This window comes from Panthera onca, chromosome A2, assembly GCF_046562875.1.
Source record: "Panthera onca isolate mPanOnc1 chromosome A2, mPanOnc1 haplotype 2, whole genome shotgun sequence".
In the NCBI taxonomy this organism is placed as follows: Eukaryota; Metazoa; Chordata; class Mammalia; order Carnivora; family Felidae; genus Panthera; species Panthera onca.
Genome location: NC_138340.1, coordinates 12549504 through 12567646, shown reverse-complemented (window position 1 = coordinate 12567646; position 18143 = coordinate 12549504). Strand labels below are relative to the sequence as shown.

General features: G+C 48.2%; 1 protein-coding gene across 1 annotated transcript; it reads left to right on the top strand.

The window, feature by feature from the left end:
• The first annotated feature begins 534 nt into the window (after positions 1-534).
• On the top strand, positions 535-12667 carry SMIM7 (small integral membrane protein 7). The gene is made up of 5 exons (XM_060630557.3): positions 535-631; positions 715-756; positions 1239-1291; positions 6011-6101; positions 11549-12667. The coding sequence occupies exons 1-5, from the start codon at positions 606-608 to the stop codon at positions 11562-11564; spliced, it is 228 nt and encodes a 75-aa protein (XP_060486540.1). The 5' UTR covers positions 535-605; the 3' UTR covers positions 11565-12667.
• Positions 12668-18143: the final 5476 nt, after the last annotated feature.

The following is an 18143-nucleotide window of genomic DNA, read 5'->3' as shown; positions in this document are numbered from 1 at the left end:
GTTACGATCTCCATTCCTCACGGGGATCCCTGTTCTCCGAAGGGACAGCTCTGTTGGGACCTCCTCCCTCCCCCCCACTCCCCCGTAGCGCCAGCCTAGTGGGGATCCCCGCCTTCCACTGGGGCCCAGGAGGAAGCCCCCCCCCCCGCCCCGCCCCGGGCATCGGTGCCTAGAGCCCACTGCATCAGGACCCATTCGCCTGTGCATCTCAGTGGTCAGAAGGCCCGGTTTCTCCAGAAGCCGCATCGGAGACCCCAGCCCAGAAAATAAAGCTACTGCACTAATTTTCCTGCGCGCTGGGGGCCTCACTCCAGCGCGGCACGCCTCCAGTGCGTAACCTAATACTGCCGCGGGTGACTCCGCCCCGGGTGACGTCACACCATCGCCCCGCCCTCTCCTCAATACCCTCCGGGCCTCCCAGAGAAAAGGGGCGCTTGTTCTTTCCTAAAGGGGCCTGGCCTTCAGTGGGCGGGACCCTGCATGTCTTGGCCTTCGATTGGACCAGCCCTCGACAGCGTGGCCTCGAGATTGGTCGGTTTGTGCTCCTCTCCCCTCCCTCTTCGAGGCTTCCGCTTCCGGTTCTGACGGACGCCTCGGCCGTAACGATGATCGGGGACATCCTGCTGTTCGGGTAATTAGGGGGGGCCAGAGGCTGGGGTAGGAAGGATAAGAGGGACAAGGGGAGGCCCAGGTAACCTCATTCTCCCTTCGCAGGACGCTGCTGATGAACGCCGGGGCGGTGCTCAACTTTAAGCTGTGAGTAGGCCGCTTTGGATCGCGGCTCCACCCAGGGGACCCGTAGACCCGCCCCCACGAGCGTGAGCCCGCCCCAAGTCGTAGGCCACGCCCCCAAGTCCCAGCCAGCCCTCTGGCCACGCCTCCTTCCTGGTCTGTCCTTCTGTGACCCTGCGCTCCATGGTGACTTGAAATCAAGACTTTTCGTTTCCGGCGATCTCCCTTCTTGCATCCCGGAGAGCCTCCGGCCCGTCCCCCCCGGAGTTCTTAGCCTTCCTTCGTACCCACAGACTAACCTCTCCACCTTGGTGGCTGCAGGCCTTGCTGTGATTGGCCGGTAGATGATGGTCCAAAGGGGCATTAAACCCCCCGAGGTCACCAAGTCCGCTGCAGGGCTAGAGCTGAAACGGTATCCGAGGCCCCCTGAGCTGAGGGTCAGGGCCAGAGGACTGAGTGGTCTTTATGTCCCACCGAAAGTGGATACTGTCTGTTCCTCTTTGTAGGAAAAAGAAGGACACGCAGGGCTTTGGGGAGGAGTCAAGGGAGCCCAGCACAGGTAAGGCCTCCTTTCTGGACTCTGAAATTGGTCCATTCAGAGAGGACAATTTGTTCTTACCAAGCCCTAACTCAGTTTTCTTTTTAATAATCTGTGTGTGTGTGTGTGTGTGTGTGTGTGTGTGTGTGTGTATGTGTGTATGTGTGTGATTGTGTGTGAGAGAGAGAGAGTTGGGCCTGAGGATGTGCTGTTCCTTTTGTTCACCTCTGTCGACCTTCTTTCTCCTGCTAACCCTCCCCGCATAAGTCAGAACTCATATAACTTCGTACAGTTAGAATTTTCCTTTATGTATGATACCATGTGGCTAATATTTGCCCCTCACACTTGTTCCAACTTGTTTTGGCCCATTTCTGTGCCCTTTTGGTGCCAGTCTTCCAGCATGAATGAATGAATGAATGAATGAACGAACGAGCAGCTGAACAGCCTCACAAGTAGCTTTTGCTTTCAGAGTACTGCAGACCTGTTTTTTCTTTTTTAATTAGATGCCAACATTAGCTTTCAAATAAATCAGATGTCATGTAAAAATTCAGTTGTCTGAATTTTCAAGAAAATTTTTCAAGAAAAATCTGAACGTCCTACAGCTCAGGGTTCAAGCAACCTCTTGGCACCTGTTGGGTGAAGTTGAGAAAAACAGGACCCTGTTGAAGCAGGGCCTGTGGCCTCTACTCGTCCCAGCTCCTCTTCGTGATATCATTTCACCTGCCTGGCCTCTGGAGGCCCTAGGTTTGACACTTCTTGCTGAATTTATTCATGTGACTGTTTGAGACATGAGACGTGTACATGACTACTGTGTCCATACATTTATTCATTCACCAAGCATTATTGAGCACCTGTCACATGCCAGCCACTGTGCTGGATGCTGGGGACACAGCAGGGAGCAGACCAGGTGGTGGGTGCCATGATGGAGCATTGCGTAGGGACGATAGGAACCTACGCAATAGGTTCCATTGCGTAGGAGGGGGCAGTGAATTTGAGGACAGTCTGACAGCTCCCTTTTATTGGGGGCCTACCTGGTGGCGGCTGCCCCCTTAGGTGCTTCCTATGGGTATTTCCCCTCCGTCTCCACCCCTAAAAGGTAAAGGGAATTTTCCCATTTTATAGGTGTGGAAACTGAGGTTCAGGCTTGTGACTTGACTTGCTTGTGGTCACATAGTAAACCAGTGACAGCCTCTTGATTGGAACCTGGCTTTTTCGGACCCCGCAGGTTGTACCCTCAGTCACTAGACCATCCATCCATCCATTCATTCTTTCGTTCATACATCTATTCATTCAGCAGCTATATGTATATTGCTTACCCACTCTGTGGAAGGTACTAGACCAACTCCTGGGGCTGTGGTCTATAGATCTAAATCGGAGCTGGGGTGGGTAGGATGTGGGAGGGCTTGGTGGTGGTGAGAGTGTCCACGATAAGGACAGTCACAACAGTGGCTTCCTTGTGATCAGGGGCTCTGTGCACGTCTCCTTCCAGCTAGTAATCTTGTGCTTGTTGCTGCTGCTGCAGAAAATGCCCCTCTCCCTGTGCCTGGCTGACCCCCTGATACAGTAGTGGCTGCATTTGTTGAGAGCTGTCTGTGTGCCAGGCACTGTGCTGAGGTCTTCCTAGTTGCCCATCACCCCATTTACACAGGAGGAAACTAGGGCATTTATAGGCCAGGGGCTGACCAAGGTCACCTGTGTGGAAGGGCAGTAAACTCCTGCCCAAGTTTAAGGTCGGAGCTTATACACTTCCTCGAAGCGCTTAACCCCCGCTCCCCAGCACGGGCTAGGTTGGATGCCCCCTTTGTATGCTCCCATGGCACTTGTCATGGTGAATAATCAGGTGTGTGATTACTTGTTTAGTATTTGTCCTCCGTGTGAGCTCCTTAGGGCAGGGATGCCTGTCTCGTTCCTCCTTGTTTCCCCTGCACTTGGCTGCTTCCTGGAACAAGTGGCCTTTAGTTAGCACCCGTTGATGGCAGGAGAGCCTGTTTTTTTTGTTTGTTTGTTTGTTTTTTGATGCTGGGCTCAAGGAAGGGCCTTGCCGAGCAGTGCCTCTCAGACATGCTGGGGATGGACCCGCGTTTGACATCTGCAGTCTGGGCTGAGCTGCACGTGGCTTTCCCAGTGGGTTGAACAATACCGGACTCATCTAAGCTGCGTTCAGCAAGTCTGTGTGCTCATCTGGTGCTTGGATGATGCAGTGATGCCAGATGGCTGTCATATCGGGTGGCCGTGTAAATTTCTGAGCTCCTGCCTGGTATTTTCTGTACTTAATGGACAGCCGTGGTCTAGAGATGACATTTTGGGTAGCGTGCTTGTAGGTTACCCTATCTGGACCCGTTCATTTCATTCTGGAGGATTAGTGAGGGAGGACGATTGACTTAAAACCCTGAAGGAGGGTTCTGGAACCCACATCTCTGGAGTCTCATCGTACCAAGCTGTTTCCTCTCGAAATGGGTTCTGTTCTGTGGCATTGGGGAACTAGAGCGAATCATCATCAAAGCAGAGCTCCCCTTTTACTTGCCTGAATTAGTGTCCTTTTTCAGCTGCAAACACTGAAAACCCAGCCAAAGGGTAAGGCAACTTGAAACCTCCCAAGGGTAGGACTGTTCTCAGGCACACCTGGATTCAGGGCTCATACCAGCCGCCCTGCATGCAATCCTCTCCTTGTCCTTCTGGGTTAGTTTTACTCTCAGGCTGCTTGTTTTTACAAAGGTGACCCGAGAGCAGGGCTTGGCACATTTTTCTGTAAAGGGATAGATCATAAACATTTTAGGCTTTGTGGGTCATCCCTTCTTTCTCTCTCTCTCTCTGTCTCTTTTTTTTTTTTTTTTTTTTAGTGCTTATTTACTTATTTTGAGAGGGAGAGAGACCACGTGTGCGCACGAGCTGGGGAGGGGCGGAGAGAGAGGGAGACAGAATCCCAAGCAGGCTCTGCATTGCCATCAGCGCGAGCCTGACACGGGGCTGGAACTCACAGACTGGGAGATCTTGACCTCAAGCCCAAATCAAGAGTCAGACGCTTAACTGACTGAGCCACCCAGGTGCCCTGTGGGTCGTACCTTCTCTGGTGCCGCATCTCAGCTCCGTTCCTTGAAAGCAGCCACGGCAAATCTAGGCATACCTTGTTTTATTGTGCTTTGCAGAGAATTTTGTTTTTTACAAACTGAAGGTGTGTGGCAACCCTGAGCGAGCAAGTCTGTTGGCACAATTTTCCCAACAGCATTTGCCCACTTTGTGTGTGTCGTATTTTGGTAATTCTAGCAGGTTTTCACATTTTTTCATTGTTCTATTTGTTTCGGTGATCAGTGATTATGACTTGCTGAGAGCTCAGATGATGGTTAGCATTTGTTAGCAGTATTTTTTTTTTTTGTGAGAGAGAGAGAGATAGTGTGCATGCACTCGGGGAGAGGGAGAGAGAATTTTTAAAAAAATTTTTTTAATGTGTTTATTTTTGAGGGAGAGGAGAGATGGAGTGCAAGTAGGGGAGGGGCAGAGAGAGGGGGAAACACAGAATCCCAAGCAGGCTCCAGACTGAGCTGTCAGCACAGAGCCCAACGCGGGGCTCAAACTCACAAACTATGAGATCATGACCTGAGCTGAAGTCGGCCACTTTACCGACTGAGCCACCCAGGTGTCCCGGGAGACAGAGAATCTTTAGCAGGTTCCATGCCCCACTTGGAGCCCTATGGAGGGCTTGACTCTAGACCCTGAGATCATGACCTGAGCCAGAATGAAGAGTTGGATGCTTAAGTGATTGAGCCACCCAGGCACCCCAGCAATATATATTTTTTTTAAGTTTATTTATTTTGAGAGAGACAGAGAGAGAGAGAGAACAAGTGAAGGGGAAGGGCAAAAAGAGAGGATCCCCAGCAGATGTGGGGCTCGAACTCCCGAACTGGGAGATCATGACAGAAGCCGAAACTAAGAGCCAGATGGACGTTCAACCAAGCATCAAGCCATCTATACACCCACCAATAATTTTTAAATTAATGTATTTACATTATTTTTTAGATGTAATGCTGCTGCATATTTAATAGACTATATAGTATAGTGTAAACGTAACTTTTATATGCACTGGGAAGCCAAAAAAATCATTTGACTTGCTTTATTGCAGTGGTCTGGAACCAGAACCAAATCCACAATAGCTCTGAGGTTTATCTCCTATATATAAATGAGGGGGCATGGGTGTATTTTGATAAAACTTATTTATAGACACTGAAATATGAATTTTATGTAATGTTTGTGTCTCACAAAATACTCCTTTGATTTTTTTTAACCATTAAAAAGTATCAAAGATATTCTTAGTTAACAGGCCATACAGAAACAGGCGGGAGGGGCTGGCTTTGGTCCATGGGCCACAGTTTGTCAATCTCTGACCCAAAGGACTGGGCTTACAACTTCCTAGCCCAGAAAGATGGACAGGAAGCAAATGCCTCCTTCCCAGTGGTTGAGACAAAAATCTCAGGACTGACTCTCATTGGGTAGACTTGGGTCACATGTTCCCTCCCTGAGCCAATCTCCCTGAGACTGGGGACTGGGTGCTCTCAGGGGTTGGTCAGTGGCAGCTACTGCCAGAATGCCAAGCGTCAGGGAGCAGAGGCGACCCACAGGGAAAGCCATGCTGTCCCCGGAACGTGGGGTAGTGGGATGGGGGCGGGCGGAAACCGCAGAAGCACACTGCAGCCGTGACAGCAGACATGTGAGCCGTGCTTGTAAAAATGCTTTCTGCCTTTGCAGGTGACAACATCCGGGAGTTCCTACTGAGCCTCAGATACTTCCGCATCTTCATCGCGCTGTGGAATGTCTTTATGATGTTCTGCATGATCGTGTAAGTCCAGCCTGCCTGTCCCCTTCCGTGTCATCCTCAGTGTCGTTCTCCAGATCGACCCACCTGGTGGTCGTTCCCTGTCTCCTCTGTCGGCACTTTTGTGTCACGCTTTCTGCTTTCAAAATAAGAAGTCTCCCAGCTAGAGAGGAAACCAGGGTCTACACAGGTTAGACTGTGTCACTGTGGTCTAGGCCGGAGCTTTGACCGGAACACGGTGTTCTCCAAGTCCTGGCTGTTTCTGGTACCTCAGCAGAGGCTGCCAAGAGATACCTTCCCTCGAGCCTTGGCCCTGTTACCTCTTGCCAGCTCTGCTGTGTCTAGTGTATGCTCGGTGTCTGCCAGGGTGGAAAATGTGGCTTGAATGACCAGTGTGCTGCTGGGTCCCTGCTTCCTACCCTGCTGGAAGCCAGCAGAAGGGTTTCAGACTTTTTTCTGTTTTCGTGCCCATTTTTCATTTCCTCATTAGGCTTAACAAATCTAATCGGATTGGTTTTCCTCCCAGCAGCGGGGCCTTAATTTTGATTCTGCTACTAATGAATTGTGAGACTCCTAGTAAACAGACTCGGGAAAAACAGTAGGAGAATCTGGCATTTTGTCCGTGCTGGGCTGGTCCCTTGCTTCACCCTAAAGAGGGAGAGAAGGAAAATCGACTGTCCGGAATAATTGAGATGTTGAATTTAGGGTTGCTGGGGGGACCTTGTGCCAGTCCAGTGGCTGTTAGGGATGGACTTAGGACTTAGGAGATGGGGGGGAGTTCACTGTGCCACTGGAAAGTGTTTTAGAACCCAGAATGAGGACCGCAGTGTATGCCCAGAGAGGCCCTCTTTGGGAGCTCGGTTGAGGCCTGTCCGGGTACAAAGAGGGCTCGTGAAGAGCTCAGGGGATTTGCAGAAGAGCATGGGAAGCATAACTACGATTCACAGGAGGTAGAACAGTGTTGGGGGTGCTCCTCCAGCCTTGGTCTTTCCACGTTCCCACCTATTCATTCATTCATTCCTTCATTCCTTCACAACTATCCAGCACGGGCTGTGCCTTGGGCTTATAGCTGAGACCAAGACAGCCATAGTCCTTGCCATCAGTGAATGCACACGGTATAGCAGATGGGACAGGGACAGAAAACAAATAAATAGGAAAACCTCACTCATGAGGCAAATGGGAGGCTCTCAGTTTGGGAAATGGTCGGGAAGAACCTCTCTGAGAAGTGCTGTGTAAATCAACACCTAAAGAACGAGAGGCAGCCTTGCCATCTCCAGAACCGAAGAGAAGCACAGGAGCACTGGACGTAGCACGTGCAAAGGTCCTGGGGCAGGGGCGAGCTCGGTGTGTTTTTATCATTTTGTTCTTTTCTGTCCAGCAGCTTCATCATCCTTCTCTCCTAGCTAGCTTCCTTTACTGCTCCTCTGCTGGCCGGTGACCAGGATGGTAGTAGCCTCAGGCTCTGTGATGTCCCAGCTTAGCCCAAGGCCAGCTTAGTCTGTAGCCTAGTGTGCTGATTCTGCTTCCTGAGAGCAGAGCCTGATTGACCTAGCTTGGTGTCACCCAGGTCCTACTAGATTGGGGTTGTCCTGGTGCCAGCAGAATCACTTAGGTTGAGTCAGGGAACCACAGCCCTTGGGCCGTATCTATTTCCTGGTTTTCCTGATGTTTTATTGTCATGCGGCCACACCCATTTCTGTGACTGCTTTTGGTTACCGTGGAGTGCTTGAAACCTTGTGATGGAAACTGCCTGGCCTGCAAAGCCCAAACTACTTAGAGTGCCACTTGCTACACAGGGAGTGTGCCGACCCCTGACCTAGGCCAGCTCTTCCAGTAGGGTCCACAGGGAGGGAAGATCTTTTTCAGAAAGGGCTCTGTCAGGGAGGCAGGGACCGGTTTTCCCAGAATATTAAAAAACTGGAAATCACCTCAGCTCCGGTCGTCATCCTGGGGTCGTGGGTTCGAGCCCCGCATCAGGCTCTGTGCCGAGCCTGGAGCCTGCTTCAGATTCTCTCTCTCCCTCTGCCCCCCTCCCCCACTCATGTACTTGCTCTGTCTCTCAAAAATAAATAAGGCGTTAGATGTGTTCAAAGTAACAAAGGCTTTTTAAATAATAAAAGCTGTTCTACTTTTGCTACAAAAAAAAGAAAACGAAACAAAACTGGAAATCCCCTAACTGTCCAAGAACAGGGGAATAGTCAGGTAATTCAAAGGACGCCCGTACGACCGTTATGCTACCGTCACTGATGGTGTGGTAAAACTTCTGTCTACACAGGGGAGTGTTTTTTTGTTTTTTGTTTTTTTTTTTTAATTTTTTTTTTCAACGTTTTTTATTTATTTTTGGGACAGAGAGAGACAGAGCATGAACAGGGGAGGGGCAGAGAGAGAGGGAGACACAGAATCGGAAACAGGCTCCAGGCTCCGAGCCATCAGCCCAGAGCCCGACGCGGGGCTCGAACTCACAGACCGCGAGATCGTGACCTGGCTGAAGTCGGACGCTTAACCGACTGCGCCACCCAGGCGCCCCTACACAGGGGAGTGTTTTGAAAGTAAAGGCGGCTGGATGTCACTTAAATGCACACTCTGGCCTCAGTTGTGATAAACATTAAATAAATGCCTGAAGTGTGTGGGGAGACTTCCAGGCAGGGAGTTGGACGGATCTACTCCAGGCTGTCCGCAGACGTGACCATGCTCAGAGGTGACCATGCTGTGACCGCTGACGAGGTTAACAGGGCCTGAGGGGATGGTTCACAGTTCCCTGCACCCACTTCTGTATTGCTTGAGCTGAGCTACTTTGGAAATTTTAAAAAGGCACGAAAAACTTGAAATACAGAGAGAAACGTGCCTGAAGGTTTAGGGACCGAGAGTATTACCGTCTGCAGCTTAACTTGGGAACACATCAAAGATAAGGGAGACAGATTGACAGGTACCCTGTACAACAGAGTGTTAATTGCAGAATGGAGGTGGTGTATATGTGGGTGTTCACTGAACCGTTCTGTTAAGTCTTCTCTACGTTGCCATCTTCATACTGAAGTATTGGGGAGAGGAAGACCCCAATTCTCGAGGGAGAACAAGGATGAATAAGTACAAAAAAAGTGCAAGTTGGTGTTCACAACTCAGTGTTTTGTCGTATATTCACAGGGTTGTGAAACCACCACGGCCATCTAATTCTAGAACGTTTTCATCACCCCCGAAAGGGAAACCTCGGACCCATTAAGCAGTTCCTGCCTGTCCTCCCCTCCCTCCAGCTTTCTTTATGGATCTGCCTGTTCTGGGTATTTCACATAAATGGAATCGTAACAGTGTGTGGCCCCTTCTGTGTCTGGCTTCTTTCACTCAGCGTGATGTCTCGTAGGTTCCGACATGCCGTGGCATGTCAACACCGCATTCCTTTCTGTGGCCAAAGAATAGTCTATTGTATGGCTGCGCCTCGGCTTGTTTTTGTATCCATCCGTTGATGGCTATCTGGGATGTTTCCATTTTTCGGCTGTCTCCAACATTGTTGATACAAACATTTGCGTCCACGTTTTCGAGGCTGTCTGGTAAATACCGAGGAGTGAGATTGCTGGGTCTTAGGGTCACTCTATATTTATCCTTTTGAGCTTCTGCCAGACTATTTTTTAAAGTCGCTGCAGTAGTGTGCCTTCCCACCAGGAGCGTATGATGGTTCCAGTTTCCCCACACCCTTGCCAACGCTTGCGATTGTCGGTCTTTTTGATGAGAGCCTTGATGAGAGTCGAGCCCTCTTAGCGGATGTAAGGGTTGATTTGCATTTCCCTGATGGTGAATGACGTCGAGCGTCTTGTCATGTGCCTATGGGTCATTTGTATATCTTCTTTGGAAAAATGTGTAGATCCTTTGTCCATTTCTTAGTTGAGTTGTAAGAGTTCTTTTTATAGTGTGGATCCCAGTCCCTTATCAGATATGTGATTTGCAAGTATTTTCTCCCATTCTGGGAGTTGTCTTTTCAGTTTCTCGATGGTGTCCTTTGAAGCACAAAAGAAATCTTAGTTTTGGTAGACTCCAATCTATTTCTCCTTCTGTCACTTGTGCTTTTTGTGTAATAGTTAAGAAATTGTTGCCTAGCCCGAGGTCATGGAGATTTAAGCCTAAGTTTCCTTTTCTTTCTTTTTTTTTTTAAGTGTATTTATTTATTTTGAGAGAGAGAGCATGCAAGCAGGGGAGGGGTAGAGAGAGAGAGAGGGAGAGAGAGAACCTCAAGCAGGCTCCACGCTGTCAGCGCAAAGCCCGAAGCAGGGCTCAAACTCGCAAACTGCAAGATCATGACCTGAGCCAAAATCAAGAGTCAGATGCTCAACCGACTGAGCCACCCAGGCACCTGTAGGCCTAAGTTTTCTTTTAAGAGTTTTCTAGTTTTAATTTTAATAGTTAGGTCTGTGATCCACTTTGAGTTAATTTTTGTAGATGGTGTGAGGTAGGGATCCAGCTTCATTCTTTTGCATATGTTGTAATCCAGTTGGTCCTGCACTTTCTGTTGTTCTTTTTTTCAAAAAGGCTTCTTATTTTGGAAAGAGTTTGGATTTATAGAAATGTCGTAAAGGTAACAGAGTTCTGTGTGTGTGTGTATTTTAAGTTTATTTTCAGAGAGAGTGCATGCGTGCACACACATGAGAGCAGGGAAGGGGCAGAGAGAGAGGGAGAGAGAATCCCAAGCACGCTCCGCGCTGTCAGCACAGAGCCCGATGCAGGGCTCGAACTCAGGAACCGTGAGGTCATGACCTGAGCCGAAATCAAAAGTCAGATGCTTAACCAACTGAGCCACCCAGGCAACCCCCCTACCATATATATCTTTTTAACAGCCCTGTGGTTTTCCCCAGTAAACCTCTATCATAACTTACATACCCATTCTCAACTTCATGGACATTTGTACAGTTTCCAAGCCTTCCCTATTCAGGATTTCCTTCACTGGAATAACGTTAATATCTTTTTTTTTTTTTTTTAATTTATGAAAGTCATCACTGACTGGCAGTAATAGAGAATGGGCTAAAATGTTACAGATTCTGATGTAGTAGATACTTTGTTAAATAGCTTTCTTCTTTTTAAAATGTACTGTTTGGGGGCACCTGGGTGGCTCAGGCGGGTAAGCTCCAACTTTGGCTCAGGTCATGATCTCACACTCCGTGAGTTCAAGCCCCACGTCAGGCTCTGTGCTGACAGCTCAGAGCCTGGAGCCTGCTTCGGATTCTGTGTCTCCCCCTCTCTCTTCCCCTCCCCTGCTCATGCTCTGTCTCTGTCTCAAAAATAAATAAAAACATTAAAAAAAAATAAAATGTACTGTTTGGTAGTGTTAAGTATGTTCACGTTGCATAACAGAAAAATCACTTACAAAATTATAAAGGATACAAAACAATCTTAATAGTAACATAAAAAATCTTCTGAAAGTGTTTTCAGAGCGATAGCTTTGCTTCGTTTGCATCTTCATGTACATTTCTGCCCTCCGACTTTTCCAGGCTGTTTGGCTCCTGAGCCCCAGATATACGCCTTCCCGGGAACCAGGAACCAGGAACCAGGAACCACCTTCCCAGATGCCGGGTCTCCCTTCCTCCGTTCCTGATGACTTCAAGAATGGTTTTGACTGGAAAACCAGCGATCTTCCCAGAAAGCCCAAGTTCGTGGTGGGTGGAAAAAAATGTTCGCCAAGCTGCACACGGTTTCCCAGCCACGTCATTGTTTTCTTTTCAAAGATCTTTTCACTTTGGTCTCTCCTCTGAAATGCTGACTACTTAAGGAGTTTGAGGAGGGCTTATGGAAGGGGAATGTGATAACATTGCATTCCCTACGGATAAAAGAACATGTCTAGATTGTTTTTTTAGATTGGAATTCCTCTTCTTCCAAGCTTCCGCTAGAAACCCATTTCTGGATATTTCTCCGTTTATTTTTAACAACGATCCTTTTTGGTTCCAATTACCCAAGTTTTGAAAAAATCATTTTTATCCAGGGATCTGAAACAGAAAGGTTGGCTTTTGAGTTTGATGGAGCCTCTTTACTGGACTGTATTTACGAATAACAAGCAAGTTCATTGTTGCTGGGCCTGTGTCCAAATTCCTTTCCTGTCTCGATGGGCTCTGCTTGGCCACTCGGTGCAGCTGAGGTCATCCCCAGGACTTTAAGGGTGAAGTATTACCGATTCCCATGGAAGAGAGGTACAGAGCAGGCAGATGTGGGTGTTAGGAGAAACTTCGCCTTGCCTTGAAGCCCTCTGTTAAAGTCACTTTTGGGGCCATTAATTGTATCATTTTCGGCCCATGGGGGGTATCAGGACCCAGTTCTCAAAGTTTGGAATTCCGGGTCTGATTTTCAAGTGAGTGATTTCAAGGTTGAAAAGCAAGGAGCCTCACTCGAGGAAATCTAGCATTTTGCACAGAATCTTCATTGAAAGGGAGGCCTTTTATTGCCAAGACGAAATGCCGGTGGTCAGCACCCAGATCCTGCCGGTGTTTGATTTGTTCGTTGTGGTTTTTGAAATCCTGATTTGTAGGTAAACCTGACGGGAGGAAGAAGTAACCAAGTAAACCTGTAGACTTGCAGAACTGAGTCGCATTGAAAATAAAGCTCATTTCTAAAAAGGATCTTTTGTTTACACATTTTTTAACCAAGAAGTTAGTTGACTTCCAGCCCGAGTTGTTGTGAACTACACCGTGGGGAACCCTGAGGTTTCATTTCGGAGGCTGTCAAAAAGTCAGAAAAGAGGCAATAGTTAGGTTTCCCTTTTGAGATTTTGCGTGAATAAATGTGCGGCTGGAATTGGGCCAATGTGATTTTTGACCCGGCCACTCTTGGCAGTATAGAAAGAGCCGGTGACAGCAGCGGGGTTTTGCTAGACTAGGGTCAAATCCGCTCCTGCTGCTGCTTTGCCAACGTCATTCTCCTTCACTGCTTGTATAATTTATTCCCTTGTCACACCCGGGCGTGTGGTTTGTAAGTCGCCGGGGAACGTAGCGGCCAAATCGAGCTTCGCCCAGGCCTGTGTCCTTGTCAGCCAGAAAAGATGTGCCGAGATCTTGCCTGGTCACTCATCAAGCCGTGTCAGTGGTGCAAGGAAACCTCGCCGCCTTATTCAGACTGGTGCTGAGGTTTCGGTGAGGAGAGGCATTCATATGTTATGGGGGTGAATCGCGCTCTGCGAAGAGAATGCTGTCATTGAGATTTTGTTTCAATAGTTGTATTTTTTCCCCCAGAGAACTGTTATCTCCTTGTTAAGCTCCCATCAGCATCGCTTCGGAGGCTCTGCTGTACCTTTTGAAAGTTGTGTCTCATGGATGTGTATCTTGAGGAAGCTTTTCAAGAACCCTCATTAACGTCAAAGGTTATTGACGTTGGAGTTTTGGGTGCGTAGGGTTGCCCAGAATTTAAGCGCTCATGCTTCTGGGTCAGTTAGGTGCGGGTTCGAGTCCCATCTCTGCTCCTTGCTAGTGAGACCTTGGCTGCTTGCTTCCCCACTCCTTGCCTCAGTTTCCAGTCTCCAAAATGGGTCTGAGGGTCCCATCTGCCTGGGGTGATTGGAAAGTTCAGCAAGCTTAAATGTTCGGTGTGGGTGTCCTCACTGCCTGCATTTTCTCTCTCCTTGCCTACGTTTGTGCACACACACCTTTAAAGAGCAATCGTATTGGGTTTTTTTATTATTGTTTTTTGTTTTTTGTTTTTTTATGTTTATTTAGTTTTGAAAGAGGGAGCGCACAAGCAGGGAAAGGGCCGAGCGAGAAGGGGACAGAGGATCCCTTGTGGGCTCCATGCTGACAGCAGAGAGCCTGATGCGGGGCCTGAACTCCCAGACCACAAGCTCATGACCTGAGCCGAAGTTGGACGCATGACTGATTGAGCCACCCAGGCGCCCCTGGATTGTATGGTTTAAAAAAATTAGAGGGGTGCCTGGGTGGCTCAGTCGGTTAAGTGTCCGACTTCGGCTCAGGTCATGATCTCGTGGTTCACAAGTTCAAGCTCCACATAGGGCTCTGTGCTGACAGCTCAGAGCCTGGAGCCTGCTTCCAATTCTGTGTCTCCCTCTCTCCCTGCCCCTCCCCAGCTAGTGCTCAGTCTCTCTCTCTCTCAAAAAATAAACATTAAAAAAAAGAATTAGAAACAGTTTTCCAGCATAGAAAACCTTTTCCTATCTTCCTATTGCCTTTCTAGCATTTTCCTTATATACAACGGTATACAGGCAAACCTTGGAGATATTGTGGGTTCAGTTCCAGACCACTACAGTAAAGCGAATATTGCAATAAAGCAAGTTAAGTCAAGTTTTTGGTTTCCCGATTCATACAACAGTTGTGTTTATAGACACTGTAGTCTAGTAACTGTACATTAAGCATCACATCAAAAAAAAAAAAAACCCCGTGCATTCGTAATTAAAAAACACTTGATGGCTAAAAAGCACTAACCGTCATCTAAGCTTTCAGTGAGCCATAATCTCTGATCACAGATCACCGAAACAAATCCAGTAATAATGAAAGGTTTGAAATATGGTGAGAATTCGCAAAATGTGACACAGAGACGTGAAGTGACTGGACGCTGTTGGGAAAATGGTGCCAAGAAGCTAGTTGCCACAAACCGTCAGTTTGTAGAACATGGCGTCAGTGAAGTGCGATGAAATGAGATACGTGCCTGGATATGATGTTGTTTGATGGTGGAGAAGCCAGCTTGGGTTCTGGGTTGCCAGACAGGCTCCATGGTGCTCAGTTGTGTGTGGGTGTGTGTGTGTGTGTGTGTGTGTGTGTGTGTGTAAACTTTTTTTAAGTTTATTTATTTATTTTGAGAGAGAGAGAGAGAGTATGCGCACGCTAACGGGAGAGTGGCAGAGAGAAAGAAAGGCAGGGAGAGAATCCCAAGCAGGCTCTGCACTGCCAGTGTGGAGCCCAACTCGGGGCTCGAACTCACAGACCGTGAGATCTTGACCTGAGCTGGAACGAAGAGTCACACGCTTAATCGACAGGCGCCCAGGAGCGCCTCCACGGTGCTCAGTTTTAATTACTGCCTGGTGTCAGTAAATCTCTCTTTGACCTTGGCCCTCTCGTATGTGCTTGGAACTTGTACTTTGTCCACTCTGACGAATGCCACTGCTATAACCGTTGTGACCTTTGCTGGCTCCCTTCACCAGTGACTCTGGAGTATCTAGGAAGGCTGCATCATCTGGTCCACTGTGGTAGCTGGAGTGGCTTTTGTTTGCTTTATTCTAAAGTTTCTTACTACCAACGCATGTTCGTTGTAGATAAATTGTAATATACGGCTTTACTCGAAAGGATACGACTACCAATAATCACATTCCCGCAGAGGGCGTCACTCAAGGTACACGTCTTTCTGGCTCTTTCTCTGTGCATGCGCATTGGGTATGGGGCATCCATTTTCATGACATAAATTGTATCTTTGTGTGTTCTCGCCTGCTTTTCTCATCTGATGATACATTTCTGTATTTTTTCCTACAGTCACGGTTCTTTTATTTTTTTAATGTTTATTTTTGAGAGAGAGCGCGTGCACGTGTGCATGCACATGTGCACATGTGCGGGGGAGGGGCAGAGAGAGGGAGAGAGAGAGAGAGAGAGAGAGAGAGAGAGAGAATCTGAAGTGGAGTTTGTGCTGACAGCAGACAGCCCTCCTGAATCGGGCCTCAAACTCACGAACCATGAGTTCATGACCTGAGCTGAAGCCAAGATGCTTAACCGACTGAGCCACCCGGGTGCCCCTGTGTTTTTTTTCTTTTTTCAGTTACCATTCTTAATAACTGCAAAGAAGTTATTGTAATGATGTGTCGTGATTAATTTAATTCGTCCCCAGCTGATGGAAACTTGAGTTGTCTCCGGGTTTTGTCTTTCATAAATAATACTGTGATGAACAATTTGGTATATCATCCCTAATGAATTTCGGGGTCACTTTTTAAATTTTTTTTTTTTTTAACGTTTTATTTATTTTTGAGACAGAGAGAGACAGAGCATGAACGGGGGAGGGGCAGAGAGAGAGGGAGACACAGAATCGGAAGCAGGCTCCAGGCTCTGAGCCATCAGCCCAGAGCCCGACGCGGGGCTCGAACTCACGGACCACGAGATCGTGACCTGAGCTGAAGTCGGACACTTAACCGACTGAGCCACCCAGGCGCCCCTCAGGGTCAGTTTTTAAAAGAGATCCACCTTGGGGCGCCTGGGTGGCTCAGTTGGTTAAGCATCTGATTCAGCTCAGGTCGTGACCTCACAGTTTGTGAGTTCGAGCCCCACATCGGGCTCACTGCTGTCAGCACAGAGCCTGCTTTGGCTCCTCTGCTGACCTCTCTCTCTGCCCCTCCCCTGCCCACACACACTCTCTCTCTCTCTCAAGAAAATAAATAAAACCTTTAAAAAAAGGTAAAAGAAAAAGAGATCATCTTGACAGCTTTGAGCTGAGAACTCCAAAGAAAAACGAATCTTGGATAATTTGTGTCTTTGTTTATTCATTTGTTCATACTGAGCGTAGCGTCTTTTCCTATGTACAAGAACTGGGTTCTAGATCCCCATCAGCTTTGGCCGGGAGTGATCTCCGGCTACTTCAGTTTGCTTAACCTGTTAATAAGGACGAGGTTTTCAGGCGCCACCCAGATAACTGTTTCTTTGTGAAAGCTACTGTGGTTGACATCACACCGGTTGGCTGTCTACCCTGATCCTGAGGGTTAAGGACCTTAACCACCATCTAAGTAATAAAGGCCCACTACTGCTTGCCCTGGAGCATGTTGCATGGAGTCACGGCCAAGGTGAGGAGCTGCACGTTGAGATTGAAAACAAGGCCACCGTTTGCAGCACCTGCCCTTTGAGGTGCATGTTGGAAACCCCCTTCTGCTCCTTGTTCCATCCCCTCCGTCTCGGAGAAGTGGAACGTGTCCCTCGTTTGGTGGGTTTCTCTTTGCACTTCAGGTCCCGCTGTTCTAGAGCAGAGGTCAGGAGGTATGGTTCCCAGGCAGAGCCTGGCTAGCCACCTGTTTTTTGTAAATAAAGTTTTATTTTCACCCAGCCACCGCCCTCTGAATAGGTATCGTCTAAGGCTGCTTTAGCTGCTCTCTTGCTACAATGGCAGAGATGTGACAGAGACCATCTGCCCCGCAGACCTGAAAATACTGTCTTTCTGGCCCATTCACGTGCCACATTTGCTGACCCTTGAGCTAGGGGATGATAGAGAATCTCAAGGTGCCCTTCCCCTTCCCCACCCCCGCCCCCATGGCCCTCGGGTGGAGTCATCCGCACACCCTGTGGTCTCGGTTTTCATAAACACATTTGCAAATATGTTTTTCGAATTTGCTGAAAATCGAGCCAGCCATTTTCAAGAGCTGTGCTTAATAGACCAAAATGGAATGTTATTCCTCTTGATAGTTCGGGGAGAGATGGCTCCTGGGCTCCCTGTGAATTCTCCCGAGCCGGAGCTCTTTCCGTGCAGCCTCGCAACGTGATAATGAGATCGGCTCTCCTCTGAAGTGGTTAGATTTGAAAAGCCAGCGAGGCTGTCATTAGTGAGGCATTTTCGTTTCATTTCAACCATTTCATTATCTCCTTCTTAACCAAATTTGTGTTTATGAAATATTTGACAAACCTCCCGATGTTTTCCCGTGTTGATGAAAGACGTGTGCTGTTTGCATATAGAGCAGAAGGCACGGTATTTAAAATTTTTTTTTAACGTTTGCTTACTTTTGGGACACAGAGCAGGAGAGAGTGCGCACGGGGGGAGGTGCAGAGAGAGAGAGAGAGAGAGACAGACTCTGAAGCAGGCTTCAGGCTCTGAGCTGTCAGCAGAGAGCCTGGCTCAGTGCCCGAACTCAGGAACCGAACTGTGACATCATGACCTGACCGAAGTCGGGCGCTTAACCGACTGGGTCACCCACACGCCCCAGCATGTTATTTTGTTAAAGAAAGATGTAAATTCTACTCAGGGGCTTGTTTTCATTATTCCCTTGATTTGCATTATTCCACAGAGAAAAGCACTTGACTCTCTTTGAGCCCCTCTCTAGTACTCGAGAGTCGCTAGAAATGAGTTTGGTAACAGTGAGCATTCCTCATGAGAAATTGGGCGAAAGGGGTCTAGAACTAGTGAGAAATT

Bases quoted from the DNA above. Each gene is read 5' to 3' on its own strand.
- SMIM7 (XM_060630557.3), top strand. From the start codon at position 606: ATGATCGGGGACATCCTGCTGTTCGG. The intron at 632-714 runs GTAATTAGGGGG...CTCCCTTCGCAG, and splicing joins GGGGACATCCTGCTGTTCGG to GACGCTGCTGATGAACGCCG. The intron at 1,292-6,010 runs GTAAGGCCTCCT...CTGCCTTTGCAG, and splicing joins GTCAAGGGAGCCCAGCACAG to GTGACAACATCCGGGAGTTC.